The sequence below is a fragment of the Sinocyclocheilus grahami genome, unplaced genomic scaffold (genome assembly GCF_001515645.1).
Source record: "Sinocyclocheilus grahami isolate Dianchi unplaced genomic scaffold, SAMN03320097.WGS_v1.1 scaffold1512.1, whole genome shotgun sequence".
Taxonomy (NCBI): Eukaryota; Metazoa; Chordata; class Actinopteri; order Cypriniformes; family Cyprinidae; genus Sinocyclocheilus; species Sinocyclocheilus grahami.
In genome coordinates, this window is record NW_015506691.1 from 47,922 (window position 1) to 66,326 (window position 18,405).

The following is an 18,405-nucleotide window of genomic DNA, read 5'->3' on the forward strand; positions in this document are numbered from 1 at the left end:
CGAGTCGTGAGCCAGCGAGCCGTGAGCCAGCGAGCCGTGAGCCAGCGAGCCGCGAGTCAGTGAGCCGCGAGCCGTGAGTCAGTGAGTCAGTGAGCCGTGAGCCAGTGAGTCGTGAGCCAGTGAGTCAGTGAGTCAGTGAGTCGTGAGCCAGTGAGTCGTGAGCCAGTGAGCCGTGAGTCAGTGAGTCGTGAGCCGTGAGTCAGTGAGTCAGTGAGCCGTGAGTCAGCGAGCCGTGAGCCAGTGAGCTGTGAGTCAGCGAGCCGTGAGCCAGTGAGTCGTGAGTCAGTGAGTCGTGAGTCAGTGAGTCGTGAGTCAGTGAGCCGTGAGTCAATGAGCCGTGAGTCAATGAGCCGTGAGACAATGAGCCGTGAGTCAGTGAGTCGTGAGTCAGTGAGCCGCGAGTCGTGAGCCAGTGAGCCGTGAGTCAGTCAGTTGTGAGTCATGAGTCGTGAGTCAGTGAGTCGTGAGTCAGTTGTGAGTCATGAGCCGCGAGTCAGTGAGTCGGTTCGTACCTCTGGTCTGGGGCTCCAGATCCGCACTACGGGGTCGATGCCGCTGGTGGCCAGAAAGCAATAGCTGGGATGCGGCTGCAGGCAGTTCACTATAGACTCGTCTCCCTGTAAGATCCGCACCAGGTTCGTCGTCTCTTTGTCCCAGATGAAGAATGAGCCGTCGTCTGAACCGCTCACAATGTACTGGCCTTTACTGCAGAGAGACAACCGAACGAGTCAAGTCAAAGTCAACTTGCATGGCAATGTTTAAAAGCGAAACATAGTGCCTTCAGGGAACAACGGTGACACATATATACAAATATACTACAAAAAAAAACAATAGTATGAACAATAAGATAGTTAAAGATAAATAAACAGGACATTGATACATAGCCTACATGGAGCATAGCAGCATTTGGAAAAGTTGTAGTGACAGGTAAATAAGTGTGTTCTTATTAATATTATTATATATGGAATATAGAGTATATATATATATATATGTACATGAAGTGTAGCAAGTGCTGCTGTCTCATACACACTCCTTTAGAAACAAGTACGACATTCATTATATGTGGATTATTTACATTTATATTAAAGAGGGAATTCACAACATAGGCTATTAATCAAAAATTGGCTGTCTATGCAGTAGAAATAGGGATGCACCGAAATGAAAATTCTTGGCCGAAGGCCGAATACAGAACACGTGTCTTTTTGCATTTTTCCCCTCATATATTTTGCCAATTTTTTTCACCATTGCATAAATGAAATAGCCAAAATTGCAAAACCACAATTTAAAAATATTTACTTAACACTGAACATTTTTTTTTACATTCTAGCAGACACTATACCAACAAAGCACACTTTAACTTAATTAATAAGCTAGTAAAATATAGTTTTTTTTGGCCATTTTTGAGACCCCCTTCTTGAATCAGGCATGTATTTTTTACTGTACAAATAAATGCAGCCTTGCTGTGCAGAAGAGTCTTTTTAAAACATTAGAAAATATTACAGATCCTAATTTGAACACTGTGTGTGTGAGTGTTATAATATGTTTGCTGCATTTCGCTTATTTATTTATTTATTTCGGCCGAATAATTTCAGTTGGCGAACATTCAGTGCTGTGGCGTTCCCTTTTGCCAAAAACTTCAACACCAATAATGCACTTTTAATTTTGCCTCTCCGATCTGACTGTTTGTCGGTAAGAATACAAACATGCAAAAGCTCGATCTTTAGTTTTAATAAAAGCCCTAGAGCCGTCAAAAATCCTCAAAACAATGTGTTTTGCATAACACGGACGACTTCTGCTGGCAAACAATCAGGGCTATGTGGATGCAGGTTTCACAGAGAAAGTGTACACACTGTTAACTTACACATACTATCTACATTGTAACAATACAAAGCTGGTTGAAAACTGATAAACTTACTCTTTAATGCATTCAGCAGACGCTTTTATCCAAAGCAACTTACAATGCATTCTAGCTTTTATCAGTCATGCATTCGCTGGGAATCGAACCCATGACCCTGGCGTTGCTTGTGCCATTACTCTACCGTTTGAACTTCAGAAATGCATTATTTTAACTAAAAAAAACATTTTTGACATGTAGACTCAAAATGTTTCATGCAAAATTAAAATACGGTAAAAATTAGTGCTGGGCAACGATTAAATTGCATCCAAAATAAATACATAATATATGTGTGTGTGCTGTGTATATTTATTATGTATATATAAATACACAAACATGCACGTATATATTTAAGAAAAATTTTATGTTTATATATTAAACATTTATATATAATATAAATTATATGAATATAAATATATGCATGTAAATATTTTCTAAATATATACTGTATGTGTGTATTTATATATACATAATACATATACACAGTACACACACATATGTGACCCTGGAGCACAAAACCAGTCATAAGGGTCAATTTTTTGAAACTATTTGAAAATCTGGAATCTGAGGGTGCAAAAAAATCTAAATATTGAGAAAATCATCTTTAAAGTTGTCCAAATGAAGTTCTTAGCAATGCATATTACTAATCAAACATTAAGTTTTGATATATTTACGGTAGGACATTTACAAAATATCTTCATGAAACATGATCTTAATATCCTAATGATTTTTTAGCAATAATTTTGACCCATACAATGTATTGTTGGCTATTGCTACAAATATACCCCAGTGACTTATGACTGCTTTTGTGCTGCAGGGTCACATATATTATATAAACAAAAACGTATTCTATTTTGGATGCGATTAATCGTTGCCCAGCACTAGTAAGTGTAAGGCTGGAGTTTAAATGAGATGCTATTAAAACACCTCTGAATCATGAAACTGGTCTTTCTTCAGGAAGCAATAAAAATGCATTAAAGTCATCACAATACTATTAATAACACGTAATAAATATATGACCCAGACCTGACTCATTAGGGAATATGTCAGTAAACTGACCTTCCGAAGAAGTTGGCTTCTTTAATATCAGTGGTGGTGTTGCAGTGGCCACAGTAGCGATGCTTGTAGTCGAAGCTGCGCTCTCTCAGCACGATCTCATCCTCCGGGATGGACTCCTTCCGGCTGAAGTTATGGAAGCGGATGGAGCTGTTCCCCTTCTTGTCGTCAGCTGGATGCATGCAAAATACGCAGAGAGTCCTGATTATTCAAATGCATGCACAAAAACCCCCAAGACCCAAGACTGAACCTACAGGAGTCTGTTTTTGAGAAGAGGGCCGCCTTGATGTCTCTGTCGAGCGCGTCGCATGCGCTGCTGTGTGCCTGCTCTGGAAACTTGCCCTTGAAGTCATCTAGACACTCCAGAGCCTCGGCGATGTACTTGAGCTCAAACAGGCAGCGCGCTAAGCGGAAGTGTGCCTTCAGATGGCCCGGGTTCAGAGACAAGGCCTTCAGACAGTCCCGCAGCGCGTCATAGTGATCGCCGTCCCTGACAGACACCAGAGCAAACCATGCACTTCACATTAAAACACTGGTTAAGACACTATAGGGAAAAATCATTTTTGTCATGCACTGGTCAATTTTGGGCTATTTGGCTTATTATTGTGCTTTGTTTCAGACTAGTGGAAAGAAAACATCCATTCATTCTTCCCATAGGGATTAAAAATAAATAAATAAAAGTCTTAAAAACCAAACCAACCAACTGCGAGGACAACGACAACATTATGGACTTTGATTTTAGGGCCCAAATTAAATGAAAATCGAACACAAAAAAAACAAAAAAAACAACAACACTGTACTTAACAGCTTTATTGAGGGAAAGAATAAAGACATAATCAAATTAAAAATGATGGAGAATTGTTAAAATTATTCATTTAAAGTTCTAAAGTCTATAGAAACAATATATTTTAAGTTCATTGCAATGTATTCTCCATTACGTCATTCGTGGGAGTGGGCGGAGCTAAATAGCTCTAGGCACATTTTGCTCGCTGCGATTGGTATAATAACTGCTTTCTATTTGAATACATTTTAAAATGTAATTTATTTCTGTGATGCAAAGCTGTATTTCCAGCAGCATTACTCCAGTCTTCAGTGTCACATGATCTTCAGAAATCAGTATAATATGTTGATTTGCTGCTCGAGACACACTTATTATTATTATTATTATTATGTTGACATTTATCTGTGACATTATGAATGTCTTTATCATCACTTTTGATCAAATTAAAGCATCCTTGTTAAATAAAAGCATTAATTTCAATCATTTAAAAAAATTAAAATATTTTGAACAGATGGGTTCAAAAACATCAAATGCAATCGATTAGCACAACACAAGGTTTATTAATGGATGCACCCAATTTAGAATTTTGCACAATATTGAACCTTGCGCATATTTAGTGCCTCGTTTGCACATAGCATTTTGACTTCAAGTCCTGGTGAAGTAGAACTCTACTCTATTCACCTGTAGTGTCATGCCTTAATGCACAAAAGGCTGTGATGCAACTACACAAATGTAAACCGTGCATGTGATGCATCATGCTGTTTCCAATGTCGAAATCGTGACAATATGATGTTTTATTAACCGAATCATCTTGCATCGGAAGCGTTTATCGTACCACTTTCTCTTCATGTACGCGGCAGCGCGGTTTCCGTACAGCATGGCGTTGTGGCCGGCTTCATGGATGCCCAGACTGTAGAGCTGGATGGCTCGAGTCCACTGCTGGCGCGCGAACGCGTCGTTAGCCTGCTGCTTGATCCGCTCTAGATGAGGAGGAAGATCACTGGAGCCGCTGGAGACGCAAATACAGACCACAGTTACACTAGAATATGATGGCAATAACGTCATACAAACGTGACAGCGACAGAATCAATGACGCAGTCGGCATTACACACATAAATCAGTCTTACCTGGAGACTTTAGCCAGTTTGAGGCGGCTAGCAGGAAGATGAATCCCATTGGACACACCATTGGTCGTCTTCCCATTTTGTACCTCTGCCATCAACAAAGCACACGATTAGTTCGACGACTCATTATTTATGAGATCGGATGTTTTAGTAGCGTCTCTCATTTAAACTTCAGTAGTGAAACATTTCAGAGTTGGCGAGTGATACATTGTGCAATACAAAAGTGATACATTTCTGTGAATCAAACTGTTACAATGAACTCTTTTCTCAGAGTTGTGAGTTTATATAACGCAATTCTGACTTTATATCAACTCGCAGTTTTGTGAGTTCGTATCACGCAACTCTGAGAAAAATGTCAGAATTGTGAGATAAAGTCGCAACTACCTTTTTTGTTTTTTATTCAGTGGGCATCCTTACTGCAACATTATTTTAGTACCATTGAGATGCTATTGCAATTTTTTATTAATATTTCTATTAATAATAGCTAATAACTATTAATAATATTTTTTTTTTTAGTCTTTTTTTTTACGTTTAGTTGTATTTTAGTACATCAAGTTAAACTGAAAGAAAATGAGAAATGTGGTCTTGGCAGCTAACTAAAGTAAAAAAAAAAAAGTTTTTAATATTTTATTTCAGTTGATGCTTTTTGTTTTTTTTGTTTTAAGTAACAAAATTGTATTTATTTAAAAAAAAAATTTTTATTTTTTATTTATTGTATTAATTTTAGTTTTAGTAAACTATAATAACCTTGCACTGCAAGGTGTTAAACATTTGTAATCTACTTGGATATTAAGAACAACTTTTGTAGTGCTGTCAAACAATTAATCGCGATTAATCGCATCCGAAATAAAAGTTTTTGTTTGCATAATATATGTGTTATATATATTTAAAATATTTAAATGTATATACACATTTATATTCTTATATCTAAATAAGTTTAACATATAAACAACATATATATATATATAATTTTATTATATATATATATATATGAGATATATATATTTCACAAGAAAGAAAAATTACAAAATTTAAAAGTTTTCTGTTTAATGTAATTGTATTTTTGTTTTTCTGAGCAAAAAAATTTATATATTATTTGTGAGTCAAAAAAGGGTTTAAGCATAAAAACAATAAGTGTAATACTGCTTTAAATTGTTGTTGTTTTCCCCCCCCAAAAATAAAAATGTTCCGTTTAATTAAAATGCGTTTTTGTTTTTCCGAGCAAAAAATAAATAAATTTTCCCCTGATTTACAGAAGAGACTAAACTATCATTCAGTGTAACGGTCTTCTCAGGCATATTTACAACAAATAAAAATCAATTTAGGACACATTAACAGACTAATAACTTTCACCCCAAATACTAATTAGTTGTAATTTTACATTTTTAAAATGCGCCATTATCCTAGGTTTTGCCCAATCGTCAGAAAGATTTTTTTACTAATTTAAAACACAATAAAATGTAACATGCTCTTATTCTTTTATATATTTTAATATGCACACGTCAGAATAAGCATGTTTTTTAGAATTCTTACATAACTATGAGTGTTACACTGAATGACAATGTAACATAATTTCAACCAAATTGTAACATTTTATTCTCCGAACACTTAAAAGTAGACACTTTGCTTACATTCAACGTGCTTTCTATGGACGTAAATCAGCTTAATCGTCTTCACGTCTTTGACCCATTTATATACACATAATAAATATACGCAGAACACACATATATATTATGTAAACAAAAACTTTTATTTTGTATGCGATTAATTGCAGATGAATCGTTTGAAAACACTTTTTTAGCTATATCGTTCATCCCTATTAATTATTATGATAATGCCTAAATGCAGTAATATGACCGACTAATATATTTATAATAATAAAATTCATGTCTACGACAGCATTCACATCTTACCCGATGACGAGTGGCATTTTTTGGGCAGCAGAAATGTGTACGGCCTCTGTTTGAACGTCAGATCAAATAAATACACCTGCAAACAAGAAGCAGTACTGCGTAACTGCGCATCTAACATCTTCGTCAGTAACTACCAGCAGCGAGCGTCACTAGTTTACCTGCTCTCCACCCATGTTCACCAGCAGCTCGGTGCCGTCTGGACTGAATGTGACGTAGGTGGCCACCAGAACTCGTAATCTGTTATTATAGTCAGGAAGCTTCACAGGCAAGTGACCTACAAATGAAGGGAAACATCTGTAAAACGTGTTTTCCCACAATAGAGACAGAGCACATTTAGGCCACGCCCCCACACCACAATCCAACGCTCTCCATTGACTTTGTATTGCGGGAAGCTGCCTCCTTGCCATTAAATAACAAAAAACAGAGCAATGCCTAAAAGCTGCTGTGTGACGAGGTGTACAGCAAACAAGCTACTAAACCCAGAACTATGTTTTTATAAGCAGTCGACCCAAAACCCGAGCGTTTCTGGACACAAATAGTTGTAGATGTCAGGGTCATTCAGTCGGATCTTAAACAAAAGGAAGGCAAGGAAAAGGGACACTGACATAGACCAATAAAATGTAGTTTCTTAATATAGCTCCTCCTCTCAGGTTCACATCGGGTGGTGAAATGACAAGGAGGCAGCTTCCCGCAATACATTATCGCTCTGTCTCTATGCAGAAGATCATTCATGAGAAACAACGAGATACTGTCGACAAACCTGCGACATAGTACTGTCCAGCGCCGTCCGGTATCGATTTCTGCTTGTCGCAAAACGTATGAACACCGGCTGAGCCACTCTGATTCATAGACTTCCTAGAAGAAGGTTTGAGAAGAGCGTAGCGTTACACACTAAAGAAAACATCCCTCAAAATTATAACAACATGGATCTATGTATTGTATATTCTGGAATATAATGTGACTTGTGTCTTAAAATGTCCATATAATGCAACTAACGTCAAGCACACAAATATGTGCAATATTTACATTTATAAGAGTTCCGGTGCTTGATTCTGCATTGCTGAGGCACGTTCGAAGCTGTTCGAAGCGTCAGCCAATCAGAATCAAGCACCGGAACGCTCCGGTTTATAACACATCATTATAGTGTTTGTAAAAGTTTTGTTTTAATTTCCAGTATTTTACATTATTTCTGAATTTAGCAATACAACGAGACTTTATTCACCGTTGCGATTCAATACTGCAATTTTGACCAGGTGCAGCTTATTTTCAGAAAGATACAGGTACAGTATTTCAAGCAATATTCCAGCCAAAAATGTATGCATTTTTGATTGAACACAAGTGAATGAGATTTGAGAGCTGCTGTGGAGGGGGAAACTATTAACAAATAATGTCTGTCTGTTCATTTTAACAATAATAATCACCATTGCATTTGTTTTGTATGGACATTCTGTGTTTACTAGTGAAGTATTCCTTTAATAACACTGAGATGACCTGTGATTGTGGATCATTCGGATGTCGTAGAGCCGGACGAAGGGCCCGTTGGCTCCCACAGCCATGTAGTTGTTGTCACGAGGGTTGATAGCCAGACATTTGGCTTCCACGAGCTGTCCACAATACTCCGTCAGATCGATTAACACCTCTGAGCGTTTACTGCTCTCTCTCAGATCATACTGCCTGATGGGAAAAACACAGACCACAGGCTTGAAAACGACTGCATGGTGAAAAGTGTCTCTATATGACAGAATAGTAAGAGAGACTGGAGAAGAACATTTACATTCTGATGCCAGATAAATTTTTCCTTTTGTAATAATTGTTCACAATCAGACCAGAAACTTCCGTAAAGAATGTAAACGGAGCCAATTTTGATTTCACATTCAATTTAAATAGGTGCACATTTGTGACCCTGGAACACAAAACCAGTCATAAGGGTCAATTTGTCTTATATTGAGATTTATGCATAAATAATATTTCCATTGATGTATGGTTTGTTAGGATCGGACAACATTTTGAAAATCTGGAATCTGAGGGTGCAAAAAAATCTAAATATTGAGAAAATCATCTTTAAAGATGTTCAAATGAAGTTCTTAGCAATACATATTATTAAGTTTTGATATATTTACGGTAGGAAATTTACTAAATATCTTCATGGAACATGATCTTTACTTAATATCCTAATGATTTTTGGCATAAAAGAGAAATGTATGATTTTGACCCATACAATGTATTGTTGGCTATTGCTACAAATATCCCCCAGCGACTCAACACTGCTTTTGTGCTCCAGGGACACATTTAACATTTTTAGCATTTTGCTGCAAAATCCAGTCATTTCAATATGAATCTACATGATTGGGAATTTCATGTGAAATGCAAATTTCGCAATGAGATTTTGCATGAGGACTTTGGGCCAAAAAGCTCAATTTCTCTTTTTTGCCTGCAAAATGTGGCTAATGCGATGGCACCTTGTGTTTAAAAAGCAGCAGTAAAAGCTGTGTCCTCTACATGTCAGCTCTGGCGTTAGTGCTGTGTGTTTTCATGTCCACACATCATTCAGAGCCTGCAGCCAACACAACATCTGGAGAGGCTTGAACAGAGTTTTCAAGGGCATACAAGCCATTCCCACGAGCCTCATTAACCTCGAGGAGAGGTATGACTGAACTTCTGCTGCAGGCTCGAGTCAGTTCCTTTGAGAACGAGACTGAACACGACTAGACTTAGTGTTAGTTCAGGAAATCTGATTGGACCTTGAGATTTTCAGAAGTGCAGTGTGCATCGGGGTTATTACTGTGTTAACTGAAACTAACGCCATCAACAACAAAAAAGTTGGTTGCTTGAAATAAAATAAATGCTAACTGAAATAAGATATAAAAAATCTTGGCCTTATTTTAATTTAGTTGCAACATATTTGCTAAAAATAACAAAAAATGTAACCGTAATAAAAATGCAATATTAACTATACAGACGTATTACAAAGAACACACACAAAAAACGACAAAACAAACAATAAAATTACATGTAACTAAAATTAAAAGCTCAATATATATACACAGTGCCCTGCGAAAGTATTCAAAACCCTTCATTTTTTCACGTTTTGTAATGTTGCAGCCTTATGTTAAACTGCTTTAAATTACTTCTTTTTTTTTCCACATCAATCTACACTTTATACACCATAACGACAGAGCAAATAACAGAACTGTCACAACTTTGTACATTTATAAAAAAAAAAAAAAAATTCAGTCCCTAACCGAAGCACCTTTACAGCCTCAAGTATTTTTGGGTTTGATGCGACAAGCTTTGCTCATCAGCATTTGGCAATTATCTATCATTCTTCTCCTCATCTCTTCACCTCTCAAGCTCTGTCAGGTTGGATGGGGGCAGACACACATTTCCAGGTTTCTCCAGAAATATTTGATTGTGTCAGCTCTGGCGTTAGTGCTGTGTGTTTTCATGTCCACACATCATTCAGAGCCTGCAGCCAACACAACATCTGGAGAGGCTTGAACAGAGTTTTCAAGGGCATACAAGCCATTCCCACGAGCCTCATTAACCTCGAGGAGAGGTATGACTGAACTTCTGCTGCAGGCTCGAGTCAGTTCCTTTGAGAACGAGACTGAACACGACTAGACTTAGTGTTAGTTCAGGAAATCTGATTGGACCTTGAGATTTTCAGAAGTGCAGTGTGCATCGGGGTTATTACTGTGTTAACTGAAACTAACGCCATCAACAACAAAAAAGTTGGTTGCTTGAAATAAAATAAATGCTAACTGAAATAAGATATAAAAAATCTTGGCCTTATTTTAATTTAGTTGCAACATATTTGCTAAAAATAACAAAAAATGTAACCGTAATAAAAATGCAATATTAACTATACAGACGTATTACAAAGAACACACACAAAAAACGACAAAACAAACAATAAAATTACATGTAACTCAAATTAAAAGCTCAATATATATACATATATACACAGTGCCCTGCGAAAGTATTCAAAACCCTTCATTTTTTCACGTTTTGTAATGTTGCAGCCTTATGTTAAACTGCTTTAAATTACTTCTTTTTTTTTCCACATCAATCTACACTTTATACACCATAACGACAGAGCAAATAACAGAACTGTCACAACTTTGTACATTTATAAAAAAAAAATAAAAATTCAGTCCCTAACCGAAGCACCTTTACAGCATCAAGTATTTTTGGGTTTGATGCGACAAGCTTTGCTCATCAGCATTTGGCAATTATCTATCATTCTTCTCCTCATCTCTTCACCTCTCAAGCTCTGTCAGGTTGGATGGGGGCAGACACACATTTCCAGGTTTCTCCAGAAATATTTGATTGGGCTCAATCCCAGGCTGTGTCTGGGCCACTCGAGGACATTCACAGAGTTGTCTATAAGCCACTCTTGCTGTGTGCTTAGGGTCACTGTCCAGTTGGAAGGTGAACCTTCTGCCCAGTCTGAGGTTCTGAATGCTCTGGACTGGGTTTTCATTAAGGCTATCTCTATATTTTGGTGCACTGAGCTTTTCGTCTGCTCTGACGAGTCCCTCAGTCCCTGCCGCTGAAAAACAGCCCCAGCTCAGTTTGGCCAGGCGGCCAGCTCTAGGAAGAGTCCTGGTTGTTTCAAACTTCTTCCATTAAGGGTAACGGAGTCTACATGCTTCTGTGAACCTTCAATGCAGCACAAATGTTTCTGAACTCTTCTCCAGATGTGTGGCTCGACGCAAACCTGTTTCTGAGCTCTACAGACAGTTTTTTTTACCTCAGGGCTTGGTTTTTGCTCTGATATGCATTTTCAGCTGTTAGACTTTTATTAAGATGTGTGTGTTTTTCCAAATCATACCCATTCAATTGCATTTGCCACAGGTTGACTTCACTTGAAATGTAGTGACATCTACAAGCAAAGTTAATGCTCCTGAGCTAAATTTCAACTGTCCCAGATAAGGGTATGAGAACTTATGCAATGGAATCATTTAAGTTTTTTTTTATCTTTAATAAATTTGCAAAGATGTTAAAAACCTGTTATTTGCTCTGTTATTATGGTGTATGGAGTGTACATTGATGTGGGAAAAAAGTAATTTAAAGCAGTTTAACAACATAACAAAACGTGAAAAAATTAAGGGGTTTGAATACTTTCGCAAGGCAATGTATATATATATATATATATATATATATTTGTTTTAATTCAAAATATTAATAAAAACTATAATAGTATATTAACCATAATAAAATAACACTAGTATGCATTAGATTCCCAAACTCAGCCAAACCTGTATGTAAAATATTTAATTGAAATATCTCCAGTAATTTAACAACAAATTTGCATGTTGACGGTTCTTGAATGTCGTTAATAATCATTTTATATATATTTTATAGATATTAAGTAAAGATCATGTTCCATGAAGATATCTTGTAAAATTCCTACTGTAAATATATCAAAACTTAATGTTTGATTAGTAATATGCATTGCTAAGAACTTCATTTGAACAACTTTAAAGATGATTTTCTCAATATTTAGATTTTTTTGCACCCTCTGATTCCAGATTTTCAAATATTGTCCTATCCTAACAAACCATACATCAATGGAAAGCTTATTTATTCAGCTTTCAGTTGATGTATAAATCTCAAATGACCCTTATGACTGGTTTTGTGCTTCAGGGTCACATATGATATAATTAAATTGTAGCTTTTTTTTTTCCTCCACAAACCACCAGGGGTTTCACAAACCCTGATTTCTGAACAGACTGAACTCTCCGTACCTGATGACCCCATCCTCCGCCGCGCTCCAGAAGGTGTTGGGCCACATGGGAGCCGTGGCGATGCGCTTGACGCGGTTAGTGTGGTCTGAGAACATGTGAGTGGTCTCCTTCGCCGTCAGGTCGTGCACATGCACCTTGGTGTCAGCGGCTCCTGTGATTAAGATCCGGTCCTCGGAGTGAGGCAGGAACTGCAAACACACACGGATGAGAACACACATTCATGCATGTTTACTAGATGCAGACATGGACTTCACCTTCACGGAGAAGATGTTGGCTGCGTGTCCCGTGTGCATAGTGATGAGCTTGGTGTGCCGGAACGGATCCCAGATGATGGCATGCTGGTCATCCGAACCTGAGGCCAGGAGGCTGGAAAGAACAAACCCAGTGAGTTTATGAAGAGACACGGAGACGTGAAGCACTCTGGGATTGAACACTGAACTTACTCTCCTCTCTCGTTCCACTCCAGACAGTTGACGCAGCCAGAGTGACCCTGAAAACAGAGAGGTTACAATGTATGAGCAGTCCTAAGATGAAACATTCCTCTTCTCTATTCTAAAAAGAACATTTGTTGAAACTGAAGTACAAAAATGACAAAGTATCGTTACTTTGTGTTTACATTCAAGTCTTAAAGATACAGCAGCAAAAACCAGTTGTTGAGTATGAATTGTCATGAATTATCTAAATTTTGACTTTTTTTTTTTTTTGTGCAAAAATTATTTAAGATTACATGTGGGCCTCAGCCAGGGAAAATAAATTAAGTAATTATTTTTTTTTTAATAAAACTATTACTATACTGATAAATATTTTCATAGTTTTTAGTCATGTCACTGGAGGGCAAAACATACATGACACAGGGTTATTATAGTAAACTGAAACTAGAACTGAATTTTTGTTACTAGAAATAAATAAAAAATGTTAACTGAAATATAAAAACTAAAAAAAAAGTTTTTGTAAAAACTAAAAAAAAAATTCAGGTGTCAAGCTAAATAAGCAAAATTAATAAAAACATATATACACATGTATACTGTATATGGAAGGGTGTGTGTATGTGTGTGTGTGTGTGTGTATATATATATATATATAAATACATGCACCATATAACATTCATTAATATTTTTTATTGTTCTTCAATGTTCAATTTATGTTTGAATAAATCCATTTTTATGTTTAAAAGTTATGACAGTCACCATTTAAATGTTTATATAAAAAATAAACGAATTGGAGTAGAAATATTATTATGTAGCTAATTGTAACTTTATTATAAAAACTTCATTGAGTGTAATTTAAGCGTTTGTATACAAACAATTTCAATTTAACCTTCAATATTGTAGTAATGTATAGTACCAACTGACTCTCATGTATATTTTGCAGCATTAGTTTAGAGATTTTTTTTTCCTTGAGCAAGTACTGTACCTGATATATATACAAAATAATCCATATTGAATAGAATCAAAAACTCAGCCCTAATATTTTTAATTTATGTAGAATATTTATGTAGTATATCAGACACTAAAAACAGTTGCATATTCTAACATGCTTATTGTGAAAATGACTTTATTAAGATTAAGATGGTGACAGTGGACCTTATTAATAAAACATACTATATACAGGCAAGCAGGTTAGCCCAAAATTGCACATCAAGAGCGTTCTTTAGAATGTTTTTCAAGGGGAAAATGTTTAATGTGAAACTGTTGTGCGTTGCATTCATTCATATTCTGGGCTCACTGCTTAGTCTGTACTGTATATCACTGTAAGTCATATGAATCGTTTTCTTTATAATGGCTTTCTAGGCGAAACCATGCAATTTAGCATGTTCGTATTCTGAGCTCATCTGCTTGCTTGTATATAGTATGCATCATCTGTAAGGTGTACACTGAACTTGGTCTGTTAATGTCACTTAATTAGTAATTTTGTACTCGGTACAAACCTGGTGGGCAAAAGATGGAGGGAAAGACTGTTTTGTTCCTATACGGGTGTGACGACATATCAACACTATGAGTTAACATGCAATCATTCATCAATCACCTGTAGTTCGGCCTCCAGCCCCAGACGCTTTATAAACGGGTCGGTCACATGATAGTGTCTCTGGAAGTCCAGAGCCCGGTTCTCCTGCACACACACACACATGATATGAGAGCGTTACACACGCTTGTACTGCTGATACTGCTTTACACGGCAAAACTGGTGGGTTGTTGTGTAGTAGATTCTTCAGACGTTCTCCTTTAATGTTCATACGGGTTTGGAACGACATGAGGTTGAGTGAACACTGATGCACAATTTACTAGGGCTGCCCCTTAATAGTCGACTAACCATTAGTTGCTTAGTTGAAGAAAAAAAATAAAAAAATAAAAAATTCCACAGGCGAAGTCAAGCACTCCGTGACGAACAGATCTCTTAAAATACTCCCTCATTGTTGCTCACACAGATAAAAGTAATATTTCTTACGTTTATATGTGCATATAAACATTGTGCTTTTGTAAAATAATGAAAGCAAACAGGATGCACTTTCTGCCGTCTCGGTCTCTGTGAACTTGAGCGCGAAACTCTGTGTAAACTTGCCTTACAGACATTAAAAATATCTCTATTAAATGTTTACTTTCGTTTACACTATTTTGATAGTCCACTTTAGATATTCTACTAACAATTTTGCAACTACATGTCAACTAATTCTCATTAATTTGCAACTACTTGTCTACTAACTCTCGGAGTAGACTGTTAGGGTAGGTTTAGGGTTAGTAGAATAAGTTGACATTTACTTGCAAAGGTTCTCGTAGTCAGTATGTTGTGGACCCATCAAAATAAAGTGTTAGAAGATATTAAGCAGACAGTCTACTAATGCTCTAATGACTGCTAGTTGCTAGGCAATGTAGGCAATTTAAAGGAGCATGATTATGATTTAAATGTGACCCTGGACCACAAAACCAGTCATAAGGGTCCATTTTTTTTTTAAATTGAGATTTATACATCTGGAATCTGAGGGAGCAAAAATAAATCTAAATATTGAGAAAATCATCTTTAAAGTTGTCCAAATTAAGTTCTTAGCAATGCATATTACTAATCAAACATTAAGTTTTAATATATTTACGGTAGGAGATTTACAAAATATCTTCATGGAACATTATGACTGGTTTTGTGCTCCAGGGTCACATATGGTTTATTAATAAACATGCGATTAGTCGACTAATGCTTCAAATGAACAACTACTAGTCGACCATAAAAATCTTTAGTCGAGGACAGCCCTACATTTAAATGAACGAGGCATTTACATTGTACAAGATATTCCGTGTCTGAACTCTTTGACGACTACAGTAAATATAGACATTTATGAAAGCTGCCGACAGACGCTGCTCACCCGGATCTGGCGGCGCAGGAGATCACTCGTGACGTTCCGCAGGGACATGGTCTCACAGCACGTCATCAGGGAGCCAAAGATCTGCGATCATCTGTGCAATGCAAGCCTCTCGGGGAGGCCGAGCTTCTGGAACGCTGAACGCAAGCAGAACAACATCTGAACTAGGGTTCCAGTATATTTCGGAAACATTCCAGAAACTTTCCAGGATCTTCTGGAATCTTCCAAGGAGTTTGGGAAAGTTTCCGGAAATTTTGTTCTTAAAAAGTTGTTCTTTCTCTTTGGAGTGTTACGAGCTGATTGTGCATAGATAAGATCCCTGAAGCTGCAAAGACTAAAGTCTCAAAACCAAAGAGATATTCTTTATCAAAGTTAAGACTCTGCCACGCCCCCCTAAAACGGCTCGTTCTAACACGCCCCCCACATATCTACCTCACTATGTGGAAATATTAGCATAATGCGCCCAAATGTGCACGCAAAGAAAGAAGGCGTGGTTTCAGTAACCGCAGTTAGTGTTGAAGCAGCATGTCCCACCCCTTTGCAACCCAAATCTGAACAGCAGGTAGAGTTGTTTTGGAGAAAAAGTTGGAAGTTAGTTAGCACTTGATTACTTTGAAGGGGTCATATGATGCGATTTCAAGTGCTCCTTTCTCTTTGGAGTGTTACGAGCTGATTGTGCATAGATAAGATCCCTGAAGTTGCAAAGACTAAAGTCTCAAAACCAAAGAGATATTCTTTATCAAAGTTAAGACTCTGCCAAGCCCCGGGGCATAGAGGGCCTACAATAATGTACAGTATTTGAAAAATAATGTGTGTTTTGAACATTAAAGCATGTCAACATATTCTGTTACACCAAATACACCAAATAATGATCTTTAAAAAGCATCATACGACCCCTTTAAACCGTCTTTCTGTTGCTTTTCTTAATTATTGTCAATGCATACGTACAAGGACCACAGGTTTGATTTTTTTGAACACGCTTTTTGTGCCAGATCTAAGTCAAGACACCAGAGGCAAACACATTGTTTTTAAAGCACCTGTCAAGTCTGAGATTTGTAACGCTATTTGGCTTTCCACAAGTTTTTTTTTTTTCAGACTAGTGGAATAAAATATGCATTTTAGTGTAAAATACATTCTGTAGGTTTCAGCTGCAATGCATATCTTTAAAGCCAGTATGTTTTTTCTCCATTTCAGCTGCACTTACATGCGCCAAAATGTATAGTTTATAGTTGTTTGTCAGTATTTTTCTGATCTATGATATTTTGCTTCAGACTACTGGAAAGAAAACATCAGAAATACACATTTAAGGGTTTATTTTAGTGCACTTTATCTATTTGCGTCCGTCGATTTATTTTAATCTTCTCTTACACACAGCAAACTTTACACTTTTACTCCTCTCTCTATTCTGAAGGCTCGTTCATATATCATTCACACTGATTTATACGACATTTTACTCCTAAAAACAGTGAAAATGTAGTTTTTTCTGGCTGTTGACAGCATTTTCTGATTTATGGAGTGATATTTTGTGCTTCTATAGTTACACAGTATGCTGTTTTACTGTGTAGTTCACGTTATATCTTTATAATCGGCCTTATTAAGTGAGTTTAGAGTTAAAATGTGATTAATCTGACTGTCAGCTAGTTTGACGCGATCACCAAAACATAAACAATTAGCATTAGCCGATTAGCGACACCTCACAACTCCACATTCACACAAAACCAGACACTTCTGACAGCAGTCAGCAACTTACTGCTTACTGCAGATTATTTAAAGCAAGGTTTGTTTAAAAATAAACACATATCAGCGTGAAGTGTGAGTAATATTACCTCAGAGTCTGTCTGGCCTTCTCTCTGCGCAGCTCGATAACGCGATATTTAGGCTGAAAACCCAACTGTGCTTTCAGTAATCGATGCCAATGCTTTACCTATCCGCTGAGCAATGTCTACAGCTAATAAAAGACTAGTTGTGATGAAGCATTGGTGAGATTTTGAAGCCACATTACGAAGCAGCTTCTCGACTGAGCGCTGACAGCGCGGGTTGCCAGATCCTTCGTCTTTAGCGGAACAACATCCGGACACTTTCGGTTTTAACGTTAAGGTGCATTGATTTTATGTTATGTTATACTTATTCGTGTTATGCACACTACCAGACACAAGTTTTTGAGCAGTACGATTTTTAATGCTTTTTAAACACTTCTCTTCTGCTCACCAAGCCTGCATTTAGTTGTTCCAAAATACAGCAAAGTGGTAATATTGTGAAATATTTTTACTGTTAAAAATAGCTGCTTTCTATTCATTTGAATATATTTCAAAATGTAATTTATTTCTGCTGTATTTTCAGCATCATTACTGCAGTCTTCAGTGTCACGTGATCTTCAGAAATCAGTATAATATGCTGAGAAACATTTCTGATTATTATTATTATTATTATTATCAATATTTAAAACAGTTGAGGACATTTTTCAGGATTCTTTCATGAATAGAAAGATCTAAAGATCAGCATTTATCTGAAATAAAAAGTTTTATGACGTTATGCACT

The 18,405-nt window shown here is 36.8% G+C and overlaps 1 protein-coding gene across 1 annotated transcript; it reads right to left on the reverse strand.

Annotated features, from left to right (window-relative positions):
- Positions 1-479: 479 nt before the first annotated feature.
- Positions 480-17,932, reverse strand: LOC107570846 (WD and tetratricopeptide repeats protein 1-like). The gene is made up of 15 exons (XM_016257127.1): positions 17,694-17,932; positions 15,871-16,004; positions 14,544-14,627; positions 12,962-13,008; positions 12,773-12,884; positions 12,519-12,706; positions 8,260-8,442; positions 7,529-7,623; positions 6,927-7,042; positions 6,769-6,844; positions 4,859-4,943; positions 4,567-4,740; positions 3,205-3,440; positions 2,954-3,122; positions 480-705 (listed from the first exon to the last, which is right to left on the reverse strand). The coding sequence occupies exons 2-15, from the start codon at positions 15,934-15,936 to the stop codon at positions 480-482; spliced, it is 1,857 nt and encodes a 618-aa protein (XP_016112613.1). The 5' UTR covers positions 15,937-16,004; positions 17,694-17,932.
- Positions 17,933-18,405: the final 473 nt, after the last annotated feature.

Bases quoted from the DNA above. Each gene is read 5' to 3' on its own strand.
- LOC107570846 (XM_016257127.1), bottom strand. From the start codon at position 15,936: ATGACGTGCTGTGAGACCATGTCCCTGCGGAACGTCACGAGTGATCTC. The intron at 8,443-12,518 runs GTACGGAGAGTT...TTTTCCCATCAG, and splicing joins GCGGAGGATGGGGTCATCAG to GCAGTATGATCTGAGAGAGA. The intron at 6,845-6,926 runs GTAAACTAGTGA...TCTTGTTTGCAG, and splicing joins TGAACATGGGTGGAGAGCAG to GTGTATTTATTTGATCTGAC.